Source organism: Chrysemys picta, unplaced genomic scaffold, assembly GCF_011386835.1.
Source record: "Chrysemys picta bellii isolate R12L10 unplaced genomic scaffold, ASM1138683v2 scaf1, whole genome shotgun sequence".
In the NCBI taxonomy this organism is placed as follows: domain Eukaryota; kingdom Metazoa; phylum Chordata; order Testudines; family Emydidae; genus Chrysemys; species Chrysemys picta.
In genome coordinates, this window is record NW_027052708.1 from 399,680 (window position 1) to 422,007 (window position 22,328).

At 51.2% G+C, this 22,328-nt stretch overlaps 1 protein-coding gene across 1 annotated transcript in view; it reads left to right on the forward strand.

Moving 5' to 3' along the window:
• Nucleotides 1-22,328, forward strand: part of LOC135977474 (deleted in malignant brain tumors 1 protein-like) — a 112,905-nt gene that overhangs the window by 82,902 nt on the left and 7,675 nt on the right. Inside the window, exons 6-8 of the mRNA XM_065578729.1 lie at nt 6,740-7,043; nt 12,089-12,403; nt 16,847-16,919. Coding sequence (XP_065434801.1) covers nt 6,740-7,043; nt 12,089-12,403; nt 16,847-16,919 — 692 coding nt within the window. The remainder of the gene's footprint in view (nt 1-6,739; nt 7,044-12,088; nt 12,404-16,846; nt 16,920-22,328) is intronic.

Here is a 22,328-nt window from a genome sequence, read left to right on the forward strand (position 1 = left end):
GAATTGCACTGTTCTCTAAGCTCCATGGAGGCTCCATAAACATGGAGTTCCCTCCACTGCTGCAGCCAGCCTGTTCCAGGGGTCACAGTGGAACTCTGCATGTAGCCGTAGCTCCTATGTGTAGTAATGATACCTGGACTTGCTCCCAGTCTCAGGGACAGTCCTGGGCCTTCAAACCCTGTCCTGGGGGCCAGTTCTCCCAGGCAATATGCAAGGACTGTGTGGCAGGCAGGAGCCCATTCTCACAGTCCCTGTGAACTGCCTCTCTCCCAGCAGCCAGCTTTGCCTCTCCACAACCCCCAGAGATGCAAACAGCTGTAGAGACAACTGAGGGCAGGGGGTGGAACTCAGAGCTACTGGGAGAAAAGCAGCTTACAGGGAGTGGGGGCAGAGTCTGCTGCCCATCTTGGGAAGGAGCAGCCTGTACACGCAGGGCAGAGAGGCCAGGTAGAAAAGGGGGAAGAGGAGGGGGAAGAGCCCAGGGGAGGAGGGCAGGAGGAGACCAGGGGAAGTGGGAAATGTATGGGGCAGGACGGGAGCACAAGGCTGTAATGCCAAGCTATTCAGAACAAAAACTGTGAGGTTAAAAAAAAATCCAGTATTATTTTTCCATCCGTCTTTGGACTTTAAACCCCTCTCTACTCCTCTGCCAGAGTGGGGGTGAGAATCACAGGCTGAAAAGTCACCATTTAATGCACCCAAACTGCACAACTCCCCCTGGCAGCTCAGCTGGAGACTGCGCTTCCCTCCCTTCACCCCTGAGATGGGAACTGCCGTCCATTGCCCAGCACTGCCTTCGCTCTCCCCTCCTGGTTCAGTTCCTCTGACAGTCAAAGGACTGAATGAGAACAGCTACTGAGCTAATTCATGCAGCATGGTTCACACTCACACACCGAACTTCTGTTACTGTTCAGGGGTGAGTTACAGATGTTGGAGACCTTCACACTGACATCAACCATTCGCATCAACTGTAATGTCATCGTAACACGACGGGATTGGTTTGGCCATTTGCAAATAGCAACACTTCCCAGGCTTCCCCCACCCCACCCCGCACAACTTCTCTGCCTGAGACTGGGAAGCACTGCTCCCATTCTAGAGGCCCCTCTCCTCTCCTCCCCATCTTTCCTTCACTTCTGCTCCCTCCCACGCCTTCCCCCATCCCCTTCCTACTCCAGACTCCATTCCCACTCCCAATACTCCCTCATGTGCCCCTGCTCCAGGCTTCCTCTGCTCACTCCCATCCTCTGCGCCACACCCATCCCCTCCTCACCCTTTTGCTGCCCTGCTTCAGGCCCCCTCAATTCTCCCCCTACACATTGATCACCCTTCCCCACCCCACCTCCTCCTTCCCCCCTTTTTAGAGCCCCCTTTTCTCCCCATGCCTCTTTCTGCCCCCCTCTCTGCTCTCTCCCTTCCCCTCTCTCCCCCCAGCCCTATTCTTCACCCCCTCCTCACTTCTCACTCCTGTCCCCCACTCCAGACCCCCTCATCTCTCCACCAATCCATGCAGACCTGCTTCAATCAACCTCTTCTCCTCTCCCTCCTGCCTCCTGCTCAATAACCCCCTCCAGCCCCATGCTTCCTGCTCCCCCATCCAGGCCACCCTGTGCTCCATCTCCATTTCTCTCCTACCCCAATTTCAGATCCTTGTCCCCTCCCCTCCCTTCTGACTCTCTTTCCTGCTTCCCTGTTAACCCCCAATGCAGACACCCCTCCCTTTCCCACTTCTCCCTCCTGCTCCCTCTTTCCAGCTTCCTTCCCACCCCTCACTCCAGACCCACCTCCTCACTGCTGCCCCTTCCTACCACCCTTTCCCGACCCTCCGACCCTCTGTCCCTCCTGCCCCCTGCTACAGACTCTGTCCCTTCCCCACCCTCTTTCCTCCCCTTGCTCCAGAACCCCCTCCCCACTCCTCCCTCCGGCCGACTCATCCTCTTTACTCCATTCCCTTCCAACCCTTGAATCTGCCTCCTGTCTCCCCAGTTCCCTGCTCCCCTCCAGGGCCAGCCCACAACATTTTGGCACCTGAGTTGGGGAGCTCAAATTATGCCCCCAAGACCCCTCGCTTGGGCCAAAACTTTGAAAGGTCTCAATTCTCCCTTCTTCCTGTTCTACCCTCTCATGGTAGTGCTCTGCTACCTACCCCAATAAAGGAGAACTAACAACTTAAAATACCTTGTTCAAAAATTTTAAGTAACACTTAACTTCCATATGCCTGAACAGCAAATGTAACTTTTCTTGTCTGCATAATAAACACTGGCATTTTTATCTGTTTGAATAATCAAAATGGTGCTTTCTGTGCCTCCTTGGTTGCAAGGATTTGAACTGCTTCCTGAAGGTCCCCAGTCTGGGCCAGCTCATGCTCTATTGAGATGATTGCAAGGCCGATCAACTGCTCCTGTATCATTGTGGAGCATAGATGTGTTTTTATAGTATTAACTTCAGCTTGGAGAAGCTGCGTTCTCCACTGGCAACTGTTACAGGAAGTGTTAAAAGTATGTGCAGAGCAACAAAAGCATTTGGAAAGAAGGTGGATATCTTATTTGTGCACATATATTCCAGAACAGCCTTTGGAGTTGATCCTGCTGAAATGTATCTTGAAAGGGCTTTCAGTTCATCACCTAAATCAGTGGTTCTCAAAGCTGATCCGCCACTTGTTCAGGGAAACCCCTGGCGGGCTTGGCTGGTTTGTTTGCCTGCCGCGTCTGCAGGTTCGGCTGATCGTGGCTCCCACTGGCTGTGGTTCGCCACTCCAGGCCATTGGGGGCTGCGGGAAGCTGCGCAGGCCGAGGGATATGCTGGCCGCCCTTCCCGCAGCACCCATTGGCCTGGAGCGGCAAACCGCGGCCAGTGGGAGCCGTGATCGGCCGAACCTGCGGATGTGGCAGGTAAACAAACCGGCCCGGCCTGGCCCACCAGGGGCTTTCCCTGAACAAGCAGCAGACCGGCTTTGAGAACCACTGACCTAAATCACTTGCATCCATATCGCGCATGTCATCATGTGTCAACACTCTCTCTAGTGCCCTGCATTACTGGTGTAGGTCAGGTATAGTGAGGAATTTTGGAATATCATACAACATCCCAAATATACTGCTGTGTTCCTTGAGCTGCATAAAACATTCTTCAGATGACAGTACTGCACAATCTAGCACCTGGTTAAAGAATTCAACTTTGAATTGTTGTTTGGGGTCTCTTATAGGATTATCTCGTGTCTCGTAATCAAAATGTCTTCTTTGATGACTCTTGTATTCTTGAATGTGTGGGAAAATAGCTTCAGTGTGAAGTTCCTCTGCCAACTTATGTGCACTCTTCAGAATGTTTTGAAATCCCTCATCTGACCAGTAAAACGGTAGATATAACTTTTCTTTGTCCAGTTGTTCCATTGCTCCAGATATATCAAGGTTAACACTTTGGAGTCTCTTGCTTATAACATTTATTTCAAACAGTATGTCATGCCACAATACTAAGCCACAGAAATTTGAAGTTATGTATGTCTCTGGTGATTCCATTTCCCTCTGCCACTGTTCCTCCCACAAACAGTTCCTATGATAGCATTATCCTCCATAATGGCATCATCTATCTTCCCAATTTGGTGTTGGATAGGCTTTCCCATTGTGTGGAAATCATAGAATATCAAGTTTGGAAGGGACCTTAGGAGGTTATCTAGTCCAACCCCCTGCTCAAAGCAGGACCAATCCCCAGAGAGATTTTTGCCCCAGATCCCTAAATGGCCCTCTCAAAAATTGAACTCACAACCCTGGGTTTAACAAACCATGCGCTATCCCTGCCCCCAAAGGGTAGTTTCTCACAGGGAGGAATCGAACCTGGATCTCCCACCCTACAGTAGAGTACTCTAACCACTGCACCACACAGGGCTCTCAGTGGTTTCAGTGTCAGAGAGGATGGTGCCAGATGTTGCTTCAAAATTTGCCATGGATGAGTTGATGCAGAGAAAAATACATAGATGCTTTGAATTACATTAAAAAATTCAGCAACCTCACTGGAAGCTGATGCTGCATCACTGACCACCAAGTTCAATGAAGGAGAACTGCATGGGACAAAAAAAGCTCAAAGGTTTAACTCTTGGATCTGTGTCTGCACTCCTCTGTTCTTTCCTCTCATGTTGGCACCATTATCGTAGCCCTGACCTCTCATGTCAGCTATCACAATTCCCGTATTGTCCAGCTTTTTAAGAAGCACATTTGTCATACCAGCTCCAGTAGTATCATCAATGTCAATAAATTCTAGAAAATGCTCTGACAGTCACCATTGCAGGAACATTTTCACTAGGTTCTGTTTGTAACGCTCCTGCCCATCTATTTTGGCAGCAACAAGGGCTGGGTTCTGTATCTAGGGGTTCTGTTTCAATAACGCAATGCAAAACCAGCTCAAGCCCCCTCAAGAAACTGGAGATCCCACACCAGCCAAAGTAAGCACTTTCAGTTGCTTTTGTCTCATGCCAGGTGGGTGGGTGTGCCTATGCAAACAAGATCAGCCCCTGGAGTTCTTTTCCACACTCGCCATAATTCACCACCAGATGTCAGGGTAGAGCTCATCCTGACTCTGCTTACATGTTATTGTTACAAAATGCACCATTAAAGTAATTTGTTCCGTATGGCTGATGTCAGGTGTGCAGTCCAGAATAACAGAGTAATATCTTGCTGACTTCAGATCTGCCATAATCTTCTGTTTGACTTTTGTTGCCAGTAACTATATGATCTTATTTTGAATTGTTTTTCCAAGGTAGTGGTGTGTGTACATTTCTTGGGTGGTGACACTTCTTAGATGCTCCTGGAGTACAGCATCAAACTCAGCCATCAGCTCCACACTTTTAAGAAAGTTTCTATTGTTTGGCACATACAGCTGATCTGAAGTGCCACGCAGTGCTAGGTTTTGGGTAGCAAGCATTCTCACAATAGCAATGAGCCTTTTCAGAACCTTTTGCCAATAAAGAGACTCTGACACAATCTTCTCTTGATGCTCATCATCTATGGTGGCCTTTAACCTTAGTCTCATCTCAAGCTCTTTCCACCTGTGGAATGCTCTCTAGTGATTAGCTGCCTTCTCGTGGCATGCCAGATTTCTAGCCAGATTTTTCCAGTCCTTTGTTCCTGTAGAATCCAATGTGGCTGGAACATTAGACTGGAAGAGTTTGCAACAAAAGCAGTATGCAACATTCTGGGTTTTTGAGTACATAAGCCATGGCCTCTCCACTTTGTCACCATTGGGGATTTCACACCAGTAATGTGTTGGATGGAAACTTCTATTTTCGTTGTCTTTGGGGAACATGAAGTTTTTCACTTGCTGTAGCACATGCAGTACAAGGAAGTCCCTCAGGCTACTGCTCAAGTGGGTCCACAGTCCCGGATCATCTAGACTTAAGGAACTAAATTCAGCAGCAGCTGTTTCTTGTGCCTCCACCTCTTCTCTGATCTACACTTTTCTTCAGGAATGTGCATGGTTACATCCATTTGAGATGGAGATATGAATGCTGCAGTAGCTGCCAGGTCACCTGCACACTGATTAACTGGAAGATCAGGCATCTCCTCACCACTCACATCCTCACTGGGGCCGGAAGGCTCACCATGAACATTTGTGTCTATGTATCTCAGGACAGTTCCTTCCTGCTTAGCTAGAAAAACTTCCTTTGCTTTCTTCCTTTTTCTGAATGCTGCCCCAGAGGGGCATTTTCTTCTTTCATTCATGACTGCTGTTCTGTACCAGCTATAGTGGCTCTCAACACTCAGTTGAAGGGGACAAATAAGCAGGCTGGTAGCAGGGCCTGAGTGAGGGAAGATATCAGTGTCTTAATGGCCTAACTGTCTGCTACTGCTTCAGTTGACTGCCTGTTCTCCTCAAGTGGGTTCAGGGAAGCAGCAGGAAACAGGAAGCTCCCTGAGAAGCTAGTGTAAATCAGGCTCCTGGGGGTGCTAGAGAGGGTCCTCCTCCTTTCTCTCTCTGCAGCTCCAGCTGCTTTCTGTTATTCTCTCTCACCTTTTCTCCTGCCTGCCTGTTATTTCTCTTGTGCCCTCCTTCCTCCAGCACAGCACTCCACCATCTCTGTGCATCTAGAGCAGAGAGAATACATATGCACCAGCAGCAGATGCAATTTTCTACACTCTGGGTCCTAGTGGCGCCTCCCCACAGTCTGGCATCTGCAGCAGCTGCCTCAGTTTGCCTCGTAGTAAGGGCAGCCCTGCTTCCCTCACTCTCCCCATCCTCCTTTCATAGGGTCTCTGCTGTCCCTCACGGTCCCTGGGTCCTCTCCAGCCCCCTCAGCCACACAAGGACAGCCGTGTTCCCCATGGGCTTTAGTGGGAAGTGGCAGCCAGCTTTACACAGGGCAGCCTCACTCCCACACACTGACAGACTGTTGGGAGAGGGCGGCATCTCGCTGGCTTCAGCCCCACTGACAGTGGCAGGAGATGGCGCCATTTGGAATAAGGGAAACTCCATGAGTTGGCACCTTTCATCGTGTTCTCACGAGACAGGTAAAAACACTCCAAATCGCCAGAGTGGGGATAAAATGGCGAGAGCTGCAGCACTGACAGCCCTGAGTGTGAGGCCCTGAGACAGGATCTGTTGGAGCCATGAGGCAGCTCTGGGCATGTCCTATTCTCCTGGCTCTGGGCACAGATCCCCTGCTGCCGGGCGCAGACTCTGCTGTGATAAAGCTGTGGAGGGGGCTCCCTGATCGCTCTGACCCTGCTCTTTGTCTCTCTTTGAAGGTGCTGAGGAGCTGAGGCTGGTGGATGGAGGCAGCCCCTGTGCCGGGAGAGTGGAGATTAAACACCAGGATCAGTGGGGGACGGTGTGTGATGACAACTGGGACATGACAGATGCTGGGGTTGTCTGTAAGCAGCTGGGATGTGGAGCTGCTGACAAGGCCCCTGGAAATGCACATTTTGGACGAGGATCTGGACAAATTTGGCTAAATAACGTTGCCTGTGATGGTACCGAATCTGCTCTCTGGCACTGTGGGAATAAGGGATGGGGTAAGAATGACTGCGGTCATGAAAAGGATGCTGGAGTGACCTGTTCAGGTAAGAATCAGCCAGCTCAGTCCTGAAAGGCAAATCCCCTGACACAAAAGGGCTTGAACCCAGAGGCCATCGTGTTCCTGTCGCCCAAACAAGAAATGAACAAAAAACAGAACAACTGCTGTAATGATTGCTATTACTGAAGTGTAATTATTACTGTTCATGTCACTGGCCACTAAGGAGCCCCCGTGTGACTGTGAAGTGTTTTCATTATCTCATCTGCAGTTGTTTCTATGCCACATCTTTCTTTTCCTCTAAAAATGCAGATAGGAGAGAAAATGGAAAAGGAAAATGGCAGGTTGGTCCTCAGTTGCTGAGGCACTTTTGAAAATGTTACACTAATGCCAAAATCCAGACCCAGACACCCAACTGCAGAGGTACAGAGGGTGCGACATTTATGTAGCCCCTTTGCCACCCTCTTAGGGTGACCGAGGAATGGGAAGATTCTCCCAGATTGCCCAGAATTAGATTTAGCCAAGAGTGCTCCCCCGTCTGCTCTGTTACTTCTCACATTTTGGACCAACCAGTAATAGAAAATTTCAAAATCTCTCATACCTGTAGATCTAGTGTAGCATAAAGAGCTCAGCCAAAAATATACCTCAACCCTACACAGCACAGGAATATCATATTATGGAGTCATTTGTTGTGACTCAGTAGTTAACATTACAGCTACAGACCTGCAGAGCCTGTGTGTAACTGCAGCTGGGTGTGTCCCTACCTGTGTGAATGCTCATGAAAGTGCAGGCTGGAAGGCTTTGCAGCTTGTCACAGCAGTAGTGTGAGAGGGAGCCCAGGCTGCTGCGTTGGGGGCTCAGTGATACCCCAGTTCCAGGTGGCATCCTGGGAGGAACCCATCACCATAGTGTTTCACAACTATTGAACGCTTTAAATTGGGTGGGAAAACAAATATGTGGGCTCCAAGAAAACAAATGAGAAAATATCAGGGATGGACCAAAGCTGTGGGTTTCACTCCCAGACCCAGATCTGAACTTGTTAATGTTCAGAGTGCAGAGCTAGCCAGGGTTTCCCTTGTTGCCAATGCAGGGGCCAGGATATTGGTGTTGGACTATGTCGGTTGGAGGGAGAAGCCAGTAGAGGAGTTGACTGGGATCCTAGAAGGGAGCAAAGAAACAAAGTCTGTTGGAGCTCAGTGGAGGGGCAGGCTGGAGATTTCTGAGCATTGAAACTGCCGGCTGTTGATAGGTTCAACTGCGTGCAGGGAAACAGAACTTTGTGTGCACTTAGCCTTGGGTCCTACCACGAGTGAGCATCACTGAGTTAACTTGGTTGAAAAAAGACCCAGTGCAGACCAGGCCCAAGGGGTTTCCTTTGGGACTGGACTGAACACAGCGGCACCTAAATAAATTTCCCTATGGATTGCAGTAAAGTGACCATTTTGTATTTGCTCTGCATTGAAGGAGCAGGATGGTCTGGCCACGTACTGGTGCGAATTGCACTGTTCTCTAAGCTCCATGGAGGCTCCTTACACACGGTGTCCTCAGCTCAGCCACCCACTGCTGCAACCAGCCTGTTCCAGTGGTCACAGGGGAACTCTGTATGTAACCGTAGCTCCTAGGCATAGTAATGATACCTCTACTTGCTCTCAGTCTCAGTGACAGTCCTGGGTCCTCAAACTCTGTCCTGGGGACCAGTTCTCCCAGGCAATATCCGAGGACTGTGTGGCAGGCAGTGGCCCATTCTCACAGTCCCTGTGAACTGCCTCTCTCCCAGCAATCAGCTTTGCCTCTCCACAACCCCCAGAAATGCAAACAGCTGTAGAGACAACTGGGGGATAGGGGGTGGAACTCAGAGCTGCTGGGATAGGGTTACCATTCGTCCGGATTCCCCCGGACATGTCCGGCTTTTTTGAGTTAAAAATAGCGTCCGGGGGGAATTTGTCAATGTCCGGACTTCCTCTCCTCCCCCCCCCATACAGAGCGTGCGCGCGGCTTACAGAGCAGCCGGGGCTCCGGCAGCCAGAGCCAGAGCCCTTCCTTCACTTCCCCCTCCTCTCTCCTGAAACTTGACACCACTCCCCTCCTCTCTCTCCCTCCCCCTCCCTCCCTGCATTCACAGATCGCCGGCCGTTCGCCGTCTGGAGCTCCGACCCTGCTCCCCTCCCCTGCTGTCGAGCGCGCTGCTCTGCAGCACAGTAAGGGGGCCAGAGAAGCAGCAGGGAGGTTCGGGGGGGGGGGTAGTCAAGAGACAGGGAGCAGGGGGGAGGGTTGGATGGGTCAGGAGTTCGGGGGGCGGCTGTCTGGGGGTTGGGGGTGTAAGGTTTTGGGCAGTCAGGGTACAGGTGGGGGGGGTCTCAGGAGGGGGCAGTCAGGGGACAAGGCACAGGGAGGCTTAGGTAGGGGGTGGGGTTCTGGAGGGCAATTAGGAGCAGGGGTCCCAGGAGGGGGCAGTCAGGGGACAGGGAGCAGAGGGGTTTAGATGGGTCAGGAGTTCTGGGGGGGGGCTGTCAGGGGGTGGGGGTGTGGATAAGGGTTGGGGCAGTCAGGGGACAGGTAGGGGGTAGGATCCTAGGGGGCCAGTTAGGATGTGGGGAAGGTCTCAGGAGGGGGCAGTCAGGGGACAAGAGGCAGGGAGGCTTAGGGAGGGGGTGGAGTCCTGGGGGGCAGTCAGGGGACAAGGAGTGGGGGGGAGGGTTGGGAGTTCTGAGGGGGCAGGAAGTGGGAAGGAGTGGAAGGGGCAGGGGCGGGGCTAGGGCGGGGCTCCTCCCGTCCTCTTTTTTGATTGTTAAAATATGGTAACCCTATGCTGGGAGAAAAGCAGCTTGCAGGGAGTGGGGCAGAGTCTGCTGCTCATCTGGGGAAGGAGCAGCCTGTACACACAGGGCAGAGAGGCCAGGTAGAAAAGGGGGAAGAGGAGGGGGAAGAGCCCAGGGGAGGAGGGCAGGAGGAGACCAGTGGAAGAGGGAAATGTAGGGGGCAGGTCAGGAGAGGAAGCTCTGGTAAGGAGCACAAGGCTGTAATGCCAAGCTATTCAGAACAAAAATTGTGAGGTTATTAAAAACATCCAGTCTCATTTTTTCCATCCATCTTCGGACTTTAGAACCCCCCCTCTACTCCTCTGCCAGAGTGGGGGTGAGAATCACAGGTTGGAAATCACCCTTTAGTGCACCCAAACTGCACGGCTCCCCCTGGCTGCTCAGCTGGAGACTGCGCTCTACCCTCCCTTCACCCCTGAGCCGGGAACTGCCGTCCATTGCCCAGCGCTGCCTTCGCTCTCCCCTCCTGGTTCAGTTCTCTGACAGATGGAGGACTGGCTGAGAAATAGCTTGACAGCCACTGAGCTAATTCATGCAGCATGGTTCACACTCACACTCAGAACTTCTGTTACTGGTCAGGGGTGAGTTACAGATGTTGGAGACCTTCACACTGACATCAACCATTCACATCAACTACAGTGTCACCGTAACACGATGGGAATTGGTTTAGCCATTTGCAAATAGCAACACTTCCCAGGCTTCCCCCACCCCACCCCCCACAACTTCTCTGCCTGAGACTGGGAAATACTGCCCCCATTCTAGAGGCCCCTCTCCTCAGCTCCCCATCTCTCTTTCGCTACTGCACCTGCTCACTCCTGCCCCATCCCCTTCCTACTCCAATATCCAATTCCCCTCCCCAATACTCCCTCATGACCCCCGCTCCAGAACCTCTCCCCTTCCTCCTGTCCACCGGCACCAGGCCCCCCCACTCCATCTCCACTCCTCCATCTTCCCCAATAATCCCTCATGTGCCCCTGTTCCAGGCTCCCTCCGCTCCCTCCCATCCTCTGCTCCACACCCCTCCGCTCCTCACCCTCCTGCTGCCCTGCTTCAGGCCCCCTCACTCCTTCCCCTACACATAATCACCCTTCCCCACCCCACCTCCTCCTTACCCCCTTTTTAGAGCCACCTTTTCTCCCCATGCCTCCTTCTGCCCCCCAATCCCTTCCCCTCTCTCCCTCCTGTCCCTGATTCCTCACCCCCCTGACTTCTCACTCCTGTCCCCCATCCCCTCCTCTCCACCTCTCCATGCAGACCCCTTCTCGAAACCCCCTTCTCCTCTCCTCCCTCCTGCCCCCTGCTCAATAACCCCCTCCAGGACCATGCTCCCTGCTCTCCCTCCAGACTACCCTGTGCTCCATCTCCACTCCTCCCTCCTGCCTCAATTTCAGATCCCTGTCCCCTGCCCTCCATTCTGACTCTCTTTTCTGCTTCCCTGTTAACCCCCAATGCAGACACCCCTCCCTTTCCCACTTCTCCCTCCTGCCCCGTCTTTCCAACCTCCTTCCCACCCCCCACTCCACACCCACCTCCTCACTCCTGCCCCTTCCTACCACCCTTTCCAGACCCTCCTCCCCTCTGTCCCTCCAACCCCCTGCTACAGACTCTCTCCCTTCCCCACCCTCTTTCCTCCCCTTGCTCCAGAACCCCCTCCCCACCCCTGCCTCTGGCTGACTCATCCTCTTTACCCCATTCCCTTTCAACCCTTGAATCTGCCTCCTGTCCCCCAAGTGCCCTGCTCCCCTCACTCTCCCCATCCTCCTTTCACAGGGTCTCTGCTGCCCATAAGGGTCCCTGGGTCCTTTCCAGCCCCCTCAGCCATACAGAGGCAGCCGTGTTCCCTGTGGGCTTTAGTGGAAAGTGGCAGCCAGCTTTATTCAGGGCAGCCTCACGCCCACATGCTGATACACTTTAGGCAGATGGCAGCATCTTGCTGTCTTCAGCCCCAGTGACACTGTGACAGTGATAGGAGGTGGCACAATTTGGAATAAGGGAAACTCGTTGAGTTGGCACCATTTATTGTGTTCTCACGAGACAGGTATAAACACCCCAAATTGCCAGAGTGGGGATAAAATGGTGAGAGCTGCTGCACTGACAGACTCGAGTGTGAGGTGCTGAGACGTGAGAAGGTGGAGCCATGAGGCAGCTCTGGGCATGTCCCATTCTTCTGGCTCTGGGTGTGGATTCCCTGCTGCCGGGCGCAGACTCTGCTGTGATAACGCTGGGGGGGGGGTCTCCCTGCTCACTCTGACCTGCTCTGTGTCTCTCTTTGAAGGTGTCAACGAGCTGAGGCTGGCAGATGGAGGCAGCCCCTGTGCCGGGAGAGTGGAAGTTAAACACCAGGATCAGTGGGGGACGGTGTGTGATGATGGCTGGGACATGGCAGATGCTGGGATTGTCTGTAAGCAGTTGGGATGTGGAGCTGCTGTCAGTGTCCATCTTAATGCTTATTTTGGACGAGGATCTGGACCAATTTGGCTAAAAAATGTTGCCTGTGATGGTACCAAGTCTGCTCTCTGGCACTGCCGGAACGAGGGATGGGGTAAGAATGACTGCATTCATAGAGAAGATGCTGGAGTGACCTGTTCAGGTAAGAATCAACCAGCTCAGTCCTGAAAGGCAAATCCCCTGAGACAAAAGGGCTTGAACCCAGAGGGCATCGTGTGCCTGTGACCCTAACGAGACTAGAACAAAAACCAGAACAACTCCTGTCATTATTGATATTACTGAACTGTAATTATTACTAATCCTGTCACTGGCCACTGAGGAGCCCCCTGTGTGACTGTGAAGCGTTTTGATTGTCTCATTTCCAGTTGTTTCAATGCCACATCTTTCCTTTCCTCTAAAAATGCAGATAGGAGAGAAAATGGAAAAGGAAAATGTCAGGTTGGTCCTAAGTCACTGAGGCACTTTTGAAAATGTTACACTCATGCTAAATTCCAGACCCAGACACCCAACCACAGAGGTACAGAGAGTGGGACATTTATGTAGCCCCTTTGCCACCCTCTTAGGGTGACTGAGGAATGGGCAGGTCGGCCAGAATTAGATTTAGCCGAGAGCACCCCCCTGTCTGCTCTGTTACTTCTCACATTTTGGACCAACCAGTAATAGAAAATTTCAAAATCTCTCATACCTGTAGATCTAGTGTAGCATAGAGAGCTCAGCCGAAAATATACCTCAACCCTACATAGCACAGGAATATCATATTATGGAGTCATTTGTTGTGACTCAGTAGTTAACCGATCCATTATATGTTTTAACATTACAGCTACCAGAGCCTGTGTGTAACTGCAGCTTGTTATTTCCCTACCTGTGTGAATGCAGGTGATAGTGCAGGCTGGAGGGCTTTGCAGCTTGTCACAGAAGCACAGTGTGAGAGGGATCACAGGCCAGATCATCAGGGGGCTCTGTTGAACACCAGTTCCAGGTGGTACCCCGGGGGAAACCCAGCACAATAGTGTTTCACAACTATTGAACTCTTTAAATTGTGTGGGAAAACAATTATGTGGGCTCCAGGAAAACAAATGAGAAAATATCAGGGATGGACCAAAGCTGCGGTTTTCACTCCCAGACCCAGATCTGAACTTGTCAATGTTCAGAGTGCTGGGTGGGGTCATTATTTCAAGTTGGGCTAAAGAAGTGGTGCAAACATATGATAGGTGTAGTATGTAAATGTAATTGTTATCCTGAAAGACACTAATGGCTGCCAGGGGCAGGGGGAGCAAGGGATAGCTCAGTGGTTTCAGTATTGGCCTGCTAAACCCAGAGTTGTGAGTTAAATCTTTGAGGGGGGCATTTAGGGAACTGGGGTAAAAATCTGTCTGGGGATTGGTCCTGCTTTGAGGAGGGAGTTGGACTAGATGACCTCCTGGGGTCCCTTCCAACCCTGATATTCTATGATCACAGGGTCTTGGATCAAAAGCAAATCACAGACCTCATGAAAGCCAATGGCTGGGCCAAGCACACTCTATTATTCTCAATAGACAGAACCATCAAAATCCTTTATGTAGTAAAAACATCTGCAGACAGTGGGGGCTATTGCCCAAGGCACTGTCCACATGGTCAGGGCAGAGCTAGCCAGGGGTTTCCCTTGTTGCCAATGCAGGGGCCAGGATATTGGTGTTGGACTATGTCTGTTGGAGGGAGAAACCAGGAGAGGAATTGTGACCAGGATCCTGGAAGGGAGCAAAGAAACAAAGCCTGTTGGTGCTCGCTTGAGAGGCAGGCTGGGGATTTCTGAGCATTGAAACTGCGGGCTATTGTTAGGTTCAACTGTGTGCAGGGAAACAGAACTTTGTGTGCACTTAGCTTTGGGTCCTACCACGAGTTAGCATCACTGAGTTAACTTGGTTGAAAAAAAGCCTCTTTTTTCCATAGAACAGACCAGGCCCAAGGGGTTTCCTTTGGGACTGGACTGAACAGAGCAGCAGCTGAATAACCTTCCTTATGGATTGCAGTAAAGTGACCATTTTGTATTTGCTTGGCATTAAAGGAGCTGGATGGTCTGGCCACGTACTGGTGTGAATTGCACTGTTCTCTAAGCTTCATGGAGGCCCCTTAAACATGGTTTCCCCAACTCAGCCACCCACTGCTGCAACCAGCCTGCTCCAGGGGTCACAGGGGAACTCTGCATGTAGCCGTAGCTCCTATGTGTAGTAATGATGCCTGGACTTACTCCCAGTCTCAGGGACAGTCCTGGGCCTTCAAACCCTGTCCTGGGGGCCAGTTCTCCCAGGCAATATACAAGGACTGTGTGGCAGGCAGTGGTCCATTCTCACAGTCCCTGTGAACTGCCTCTCTCCCAGCAATCAGCTTTGCCTCTCCACAACCTTCAGAGATGCAAACAGCTGTAGAGACAAGTGGGGGCAGGGGGTGGAACTCAGAGCTATTGGGAGAAAAGCAGCTTGCAGGGAGTGGGGGCAGAGTCTGCTGCCCATCTTGGGAAGGAGCAGCCTGTACACGCAGGGTAGAGAGGCCAGGTAGAAAGGGGAGAAGAGGAGGGGGAAGAGCCCAGGGGAGGAGGGTGGGAAGAGACCAGTGGAAGAGGGAAATGTTTGGGGCAGGTGGAGAGAGGAAGCTCCGGTAGGGAGCACAAGGCTGTAATGCCAAGTGCCACAGAACAAAAATTGCGAGGTTAAGAAACCATCTAGTCTCATTTTTCCATCCGTCTTTGGACTTTGGCAGAGGAGTAGAGGGGGGTTCTAGAGTGGGGGTGAGAATCGCAGGCTGAAAAGTCACCATGTAAAGCATCCAAACTGCACGATTGCCCCGGGCTGCCCAGCTGGAGACTGCGCTTACCCTCCCCTCACCCCTGAGACAGGAACTGCCGTCCATTCTCCACTTGCACACACAACTTCTGTTACTAGTCAGGGGTGAGTTACAGACCTTCACACTGACATCAACCATTCACATCAACTACAGTGTCACCTTAACATGATGGGAATGATTTAGCCATTTGCAAATAGCAACACTTCCCAGGCTTCCCCCACCCCACCCCCTACAACTTCTCTGCCTGAGACTGGGAAATACTGCCCCCTTTCTAGAGCCCCCTCCCCTCTCTTCCCCATCTCTCCTTCACTCCTGCCCCCTACCACTCCTGACCCCATCCCCTGCCTGCTCCAGACTCCATTCCCCTCCCAAATATTCCCTCCCGTCCCCTGTTCCAAAATCCCTCCCCTACCTCATGTCCACCAGCACCAGACCCCCCCCCCCGTCCATTCCCATTCCTCCATCCTCCCCAACACTCCCTCATGTGCCCCTGCTCCAGGCTCCCTCTGCTACCTCCCATCCTCTGTGCCATACCCCTCCACTCCTCACCCTCTTACTGCCCTGCTTCAGGCCCCCTCCCTCCTGACCCTACACATGATCACCCTTCCCCACCCCACCTCCTCCTTCCCCCGCTTTTTAGAGCCCCCTCTTCTCCCCATGCCTCCTTCTGCCCCCCTCTGCTCTCTCCCTTCCCCTCTCTCCCTCCTGCAAAATTCCTCACCCCCTTCTCACTTCTCACTCCTCCCTCCACCTCTCCATGCAGACTCTCTTCTCTAGATCCCCTTCTCCCCTCCTCCCTCCTACTCAATAACCCCCTCCAGCCCCATGCTCCCTTCTCTCCCTCCAGATGACCCTGTGCTCCATCTCCACTCCTCCCTCCTGCCTCAATTTCAGATCCCTGTCCCCTCCCCTCCCTTCTGACTCTCTCTCCTGCTTCCCTGTTAACCCCCACTGTAGACACCTCTCTCCCCCACTTCTCCCTCCTGCCCCTGCTTTCCAACCTCCTTCCCGCCCCCCGCTCCACACCTACCTCCTCGCTCCTGCCCCTTTCTACTCCCCTTTCCAGACCCTCTACCCTCTGTCCCTCCAACCCCCGCTACAGACTCTCTCCCTTCCCCACCCTCTTTCCTCCCCTTGCTCCAGAATCCCCTCCCCACCCCTCCCTCCAAGCCAACTCATCGTCTTTAGCCCATTTCCCTTGCAACCCTTGAATCTGCCTCTTGTCCAACCAGTGCCCTGCTTCCCTCACTCTCCCATCCTCCTTTCACTGGGTCTCTGCTGCCCATCACGGTCCCTGGCTCCTTTCCAGCCCCCTCAGCCATACAGAGACAGTCGTGTTCCCCGCGGGCTTTAGTGGAAAGTGGCAGCCAGCTTTACTCAGGGCGGCCTCACTCCCACACACTGACAGACTGTAGGGAGATGGCGGCATCTCACTGGCTTCAGCCCCAGTGACAGAGACAGGAGATAGCACCATTTTGAATAAGGGAAACTCCGTGAGTTGGTGCCTTTCATTGTGTTCTCACGAGACAGGTAAAAACACCCCAAATCGCCAGAGTGGGGATAAAATGGCGAGAGCTGCAGCACTGACAGCCCTCAGTGTGAGGCCCTGAGACAGGATCAGGTGGCGCCATGAGGCAGCTCTGGGCATGTCCCATTCTCCTGGCTCTGGGCGCGGATCCCCTGCCACTAGGCGCAGACTCTGCTGTGATAATGCTGGAGAGGGGGTTCCCTGCTTGCTCTGACCCTGCTCTGTGTCTCTTTAAAGGTGCTGAGGAGCTGAGGCTGGTGAATGGAGGCAGCCCCTGTGCTGGGAGAGTGGAGGTTAAACACCAGGATCGGTGGGGGACGGTGTGTAGTGATCGCTGGGACATGGCAGATGCTGGGATTGTCTGTAAGCAGTTGGGATGTGGAGCTGCTGTCAGTGTCCATCTTAATGCTCATTTTGGAGCAGGATCTGGACCAATTTGGCTGGATGAAGTTGCCTGTGATGGTACCGAGTCTGCTCTCTGGCACTGTCGGAACGAGGGATTTGGTGAGAGTGACTGTGGTCATGGAGAGGATGCTGGAGTGACCTGTTCAGGTAAGAATCAGCCAGCTCAGTACAGAAAGGCAAATCCCCTGAGACAAAAGGGCTTGAACCCAGAGGGCATCGTGTGCCTGTGACCCTAATGAGAAATGAACAAAAAACAGAGAAACTCCTGTCATTATTGTTATTACTGAACTGTAATTATGACTAATGTCACTGGCCACTGAGGAGCCCCCTGTGTGACTGTGAAGTGTTTTCATTATCTCATCTCCTGTTATTTCAATGCCACATCTTTCCTTTCCTCTAAAAATGCAGATAGGAGAGAAAATGGAAAAGGAAAATGTCAGGTTGGTCCTAAGTTACTGAGGCACTTTTGAAAACATTACACTCATGCTAAATTCCAGACCCAGACACCCAACTGTAGAGGTACAGAGGGTGGGGCATTTAGGTAGCCCCTTTGCCACCCTCTTAGGATGACCGAGGAATGGGCAGATTCTCCCAGCTTGGCCAGAATTAGATTTAGCTGAGAGCACCCCCCTGTCTGCCCTGTTACTTCTCACATTTTGGACCAACCAGTAATTAAAAATTACACACTCTCTGATACCCTGTAGATCTAGCGTAGCATATACAGATCAGTCAAAAATATACCTCAACCCTACACAGCACAGGAATATCATATTATGGAGTCATTTGTTGTGACTCAGTAGTTAACATTAAAACTACTGATCCACTATATGTTTTATTTTTAACTTCTCTCTTCTTAACATTTAGTAGGAATAATATCTTCCTCTGATATAGCACACGGAAGAATGGAATATTTTCCCATAGTTTCCAAAATATTTAGCAGCTTCCTCCGGCAATGGGAGCTCAGGGAAATGTTTAATCTTAGCCCTTTCCTGGATTTTGAGTGTTTCAGGGATAAACCTCAACATTCTCTTCACGGGGTAGCAGGGGGGAGGGGTTGTATGTGTCACCCTTCTGCGAAGTGGAACTGGCAGCAACCAGGGCCAGGTTCAATACCTAATGGTTCCTTTTCAACAATACGACACAGAACCGGTTTGAGTCCCCAGGACTGGTGAATGGGGCAGGTTTCTGTGCTGGGACTTTTATCACAATGGCAGCCGGGGGACAGTCTGAGATGATTCCTGGGATCTGTCAGACTCCAATGTCATTTGCCAACAACTGGGATGTGGACGTGCCATCAATGCACTCTCCCGGCATACTCTGAACTGTCATTGGAAATGAATCACCTGAGCAAACGACAGTGATGTGCTTGGCAATTCCTGCCTGGGGTGTCTCAGATGTGGAGATGGTGCAGAGAGTCAGATGAGTCTCATTTCCTGCACACTGGACCCTTCTCAGCCCCACTGGGCCCGTTGCTCGCTCAGACTTAGGGGGGTTATAAACTTTCTCAGCGACTCCGCACTGGAGCTGCCTGCACAACATGCTGGCAACGTCCATGTCCCACTGGTCACCCAGCACTCTGCCCCACACACCACAAAGGAAAATCTCAACTCTCCCATTGCACCGGCTCTCTCCATTCAGCAGTCTGTGATGCAGAGCAACTTGGGCTCAGGAGAGATGGGGAACACACTGAATAACACTCCCTGTTATACACTAGAAATAATACAGAGTGTGCATGAAATATGGACTGTTTCTCAATAAGAAGGTATAAGCCAGTGATCAGAGTGCGTCACAGTGTTAAAGGGAACAAGCTCTGTCAGAAAACACTTATTCTTTTGAATCTATACGTGGAAGGTGCTATAAGGATTGTAAAACTCTGAGCTTGACAGAGGGGCTTGCCAACAGACCCTGTAAATGAGTGAGCAAAGATTACTGATTGGGAAAATAGTCTCTGTGTGTGCTTGTGGAATGGCTGCTGAGGTTTGTAGTCACTTTATCCAGGCTTAAATGTCTGGAAGCCAGTGAATGGTGTCTGCAAAGGCACTTAGCAGTTGAGTTGTGAATGATACCTGGCTAGGTAGCAGTTCTGCAGAAAAGGACCTAGGGGTCACAGTGGACGAGAAGCTGGATATGAGTCAACAGTGTGCTCTTGTTGCCAAGAAGGCTAACGGCATTTTGGGCTGTATAAGTAGGGGCATTGCCAGCAGATCGAGGAATGTGATCGTTCCCCTTTATTCGACATTGGTGAGGCCTCATCTGGAATACTGTGTCCAGTTTTGAGCCCCACACTACAAGAAGGATGTGGAGAAATTGGAAAGAGTCCAGCGGAGGGCAACAAAAATGATTAGGGGTCTGGAGCACATGACTTATGAGGAGAGGCTGAGGGAACTGGGATTGTTTAGTCTCCAGAAGAGAAGAATGAGGGGGGATTTGATAGCAGCCTTCAACTACCTGAAGGGGGGTTCCAAAGAGGATGGAGCTTGGCTGTTCTCAGTGGTGGCAGATGATAGAACAAGGAGCAATGGTCTCAAGTTGCAGTGGGGGAGGTCCAGGTTGGATATCAGGAAAAACTATTTCACCAAGAGGGTGGTGAAACACTGGAATGCGTTACCTAGGGAGGTGGTGGAATCTCCTTCCTTTGAGGTTTTTAAGGCCTGGCTTGACAAAGCCCTGGCTGGGATGATTTAGCTGGGAATTGGTCCTGCTTTGAGCAGGGGGTTGGACTAGATGACCTCTGGAGGTCCCTTCCAACTCTGATATTCTATGATTCTATGATTTAGGCAAGTTTGCCTTGAAGGAGTTTGGCCAATGGAAGAGCAGGGTTCATGGTAGTCAGGAACAGGAGCTGTCCCCTGAAGTGTGGTGTCATCTCTGAGCCCAACGTGAGATTCCAGCTGATCAATCCATACCACACTAAGCAGGTTGTGTGGGGGATGGGGTGGGGAAGGGGACGTGCTCTGTTGGTGAATATTGTGACTTTCTTGGGATATGAATCTCAGTCTTTGTGTGTGTCTCAGAATCAGTGAGTCCTACAGCAAGGTGGTAAGTTAGGAATTATTCACCGAGTTCAGAAACAGCTACAGCCAGGAGAGACTGACAATGTTAAAAGACAACAGCAAAGTCAGTCCACTGGCTGTGTCAGGTACAATATGTACTAGTATGGCAACCTGACAGGTGCAGTGTGTGTTCACTGGATCCAAACAGCTCAAAGATCTTGGCAGTCAAATAACATTTCAAGGCTAAGAGTGAAATCCTGGCCCCACTGAAGGCAATGGTAAAACCTCCATTGACTTCAATGGAGCCTGGAGTTTGCCCTAAGAATAATTCCACTTAAATAACCTCTTGCCTGGTTTCCTTACAGAAATTCTTACCAAGTTTCACTGCTTAATTCCCTTTAGCAACTATAGAGTTAACTTCTCACTCTCTCTCTTTTTTTTTTAAATCACCTGCTTGTCTCCCAAAACGACGCCCAATCAACTCAGATTTTACCATTCCAATTATTGTCCTGGGGATTTGAAATTGACATGCTTATAATTACTTACTCCTTTTCTTCCACTATGCCCTTAAAGTTTCCAACCTGTTTTCTAATCTATCTGTTGACTGCCCGCTTGGGCCTGATCCTGCTTTTCTCGCTGAACCATCGCTTCCATGGGCACCGGCTTGTTCCACTATCAATTTAGCTAGGAGGGTGGGCTTCTCAACTAGTCCCCACCCTTCCTGGTCTCTTCCCTTAAACATTCTTACTCACAAGGCTAACCGAGTCCTCCCTCGTGAGGTTTGCCACCTGGGCAAAAACGCATGGCCCATTGGCGTTTAACTATTCAAATTTTTTTTTTGTGTGGCAAACACACTGCTGTTACAGCATATGCAAACACAAATGGTTAAATTCTGACAAGTCCCTGAAGGACCGGTACTTGCTTAGCCAGTGCTTCCTTTTCTGCCTGGAAGTCCTGTCTCAAGGCTTGCAACTTGCCCTGGGCGTAGGTTTGAGTTGCTGCCTGGTTCACGATCTATGCTCTTAATTGCTTAATTCTAGTTATCAAGTACACAACTCTTCCCTTTTCTCCAACTTCTGTATTGTCCAGTCCTGCTACAACTGGGGTAGATCCACCTGACACCCTTCCCAGTCAATCAGGGTGGAGAAAGGAATGCTTAACCCCTCTCCGGTTCTCAGACTTACTGCGGCTGAGAGTGGGCACACTTTCATACTCACACATGTACGTCCAGACTGGCCACATCTTTGTATAACGTCCAGAGACGGGGGAGAGGTGGACGGGAGATTATCCTGTATACAGCTTATCCAGAATCTTTGACTTGCTTCCACTCTTGGGAGGGCTGTTCTTTTACACCCTGGGGTCTCCTGCGGCGTCTCTTTCAGAGATTCCAGTCCAGGCCGGCTGCCTGTGGCTTCTTCACAGCGTCCCCAAACCACACCAGCTCCAGGGTCTCAAAGGCAGACTGTTGGATCTCACTGGACAGTTAAGCTTTGCAAATGTAATCTCAGCACTTGTAACTTGTATTGTTTTTGGTTTACCTCTGTCTATATTTTTTCACAGCCAGCTGGGGCCGAAAGCAGTTTTTCTTTTGGTTTATAGTTACACCATACAAATAAATAATCTATTTGTCCCGGTCTAAGATCAACCAAAATATCCCTCAAGGAATTCATCCTGTCTGCAGAAAAGGTTCCGCATCTTGGCCAATCTTTAGTCGGGGACAAATGAGCAGTAAAAGAAGGCCTTTGAATTTGGCATAAATTTCTCATCTTAGATTTAGTCAAACCGGTTGTTCCAGAGATTTCCTTCCAATCTCTGAGTACCAGAGACAACGGGGAGTCCCCCAGGCATTTACTGCCAAATTATCCCATTTAGACTGTAGGGCCTCTAACCCCAATCCAGGGCCTCTAACCCCAATTGAGCTGGAACAGGGACTCTAACCCTACCTCTCAATATCTGGGAATCGCTTACCTCCCCGGGGACTCGAACTCCAAAGACCTGACCTCCCCAGGGACTGGAACCCCAAAGACCTGGATCCTACTCAACGGGTAGGTGGACATTGCTGGGTTTCTACGGGCTTCAGCTGGTTCACAGGACTCGCCTTATCACAGACGCAGGGATCAGGTGACTGGGCAAGGCTCCTTGAAGCCAGAGGATGCGCGCTGCGTTGCTTCGGAGTCTGATCCCGCACCGGAGAGTCAGACGAGTCCCGGCAGAGTCACCAAATTTGTCGGGGACTCGAACCCAGACGGCACGGTTCGTTGTCTGACCGCAAAGAGACAGGCAACACCAGTAACGTCCAAACACAAGCTCTTTATTGAGGA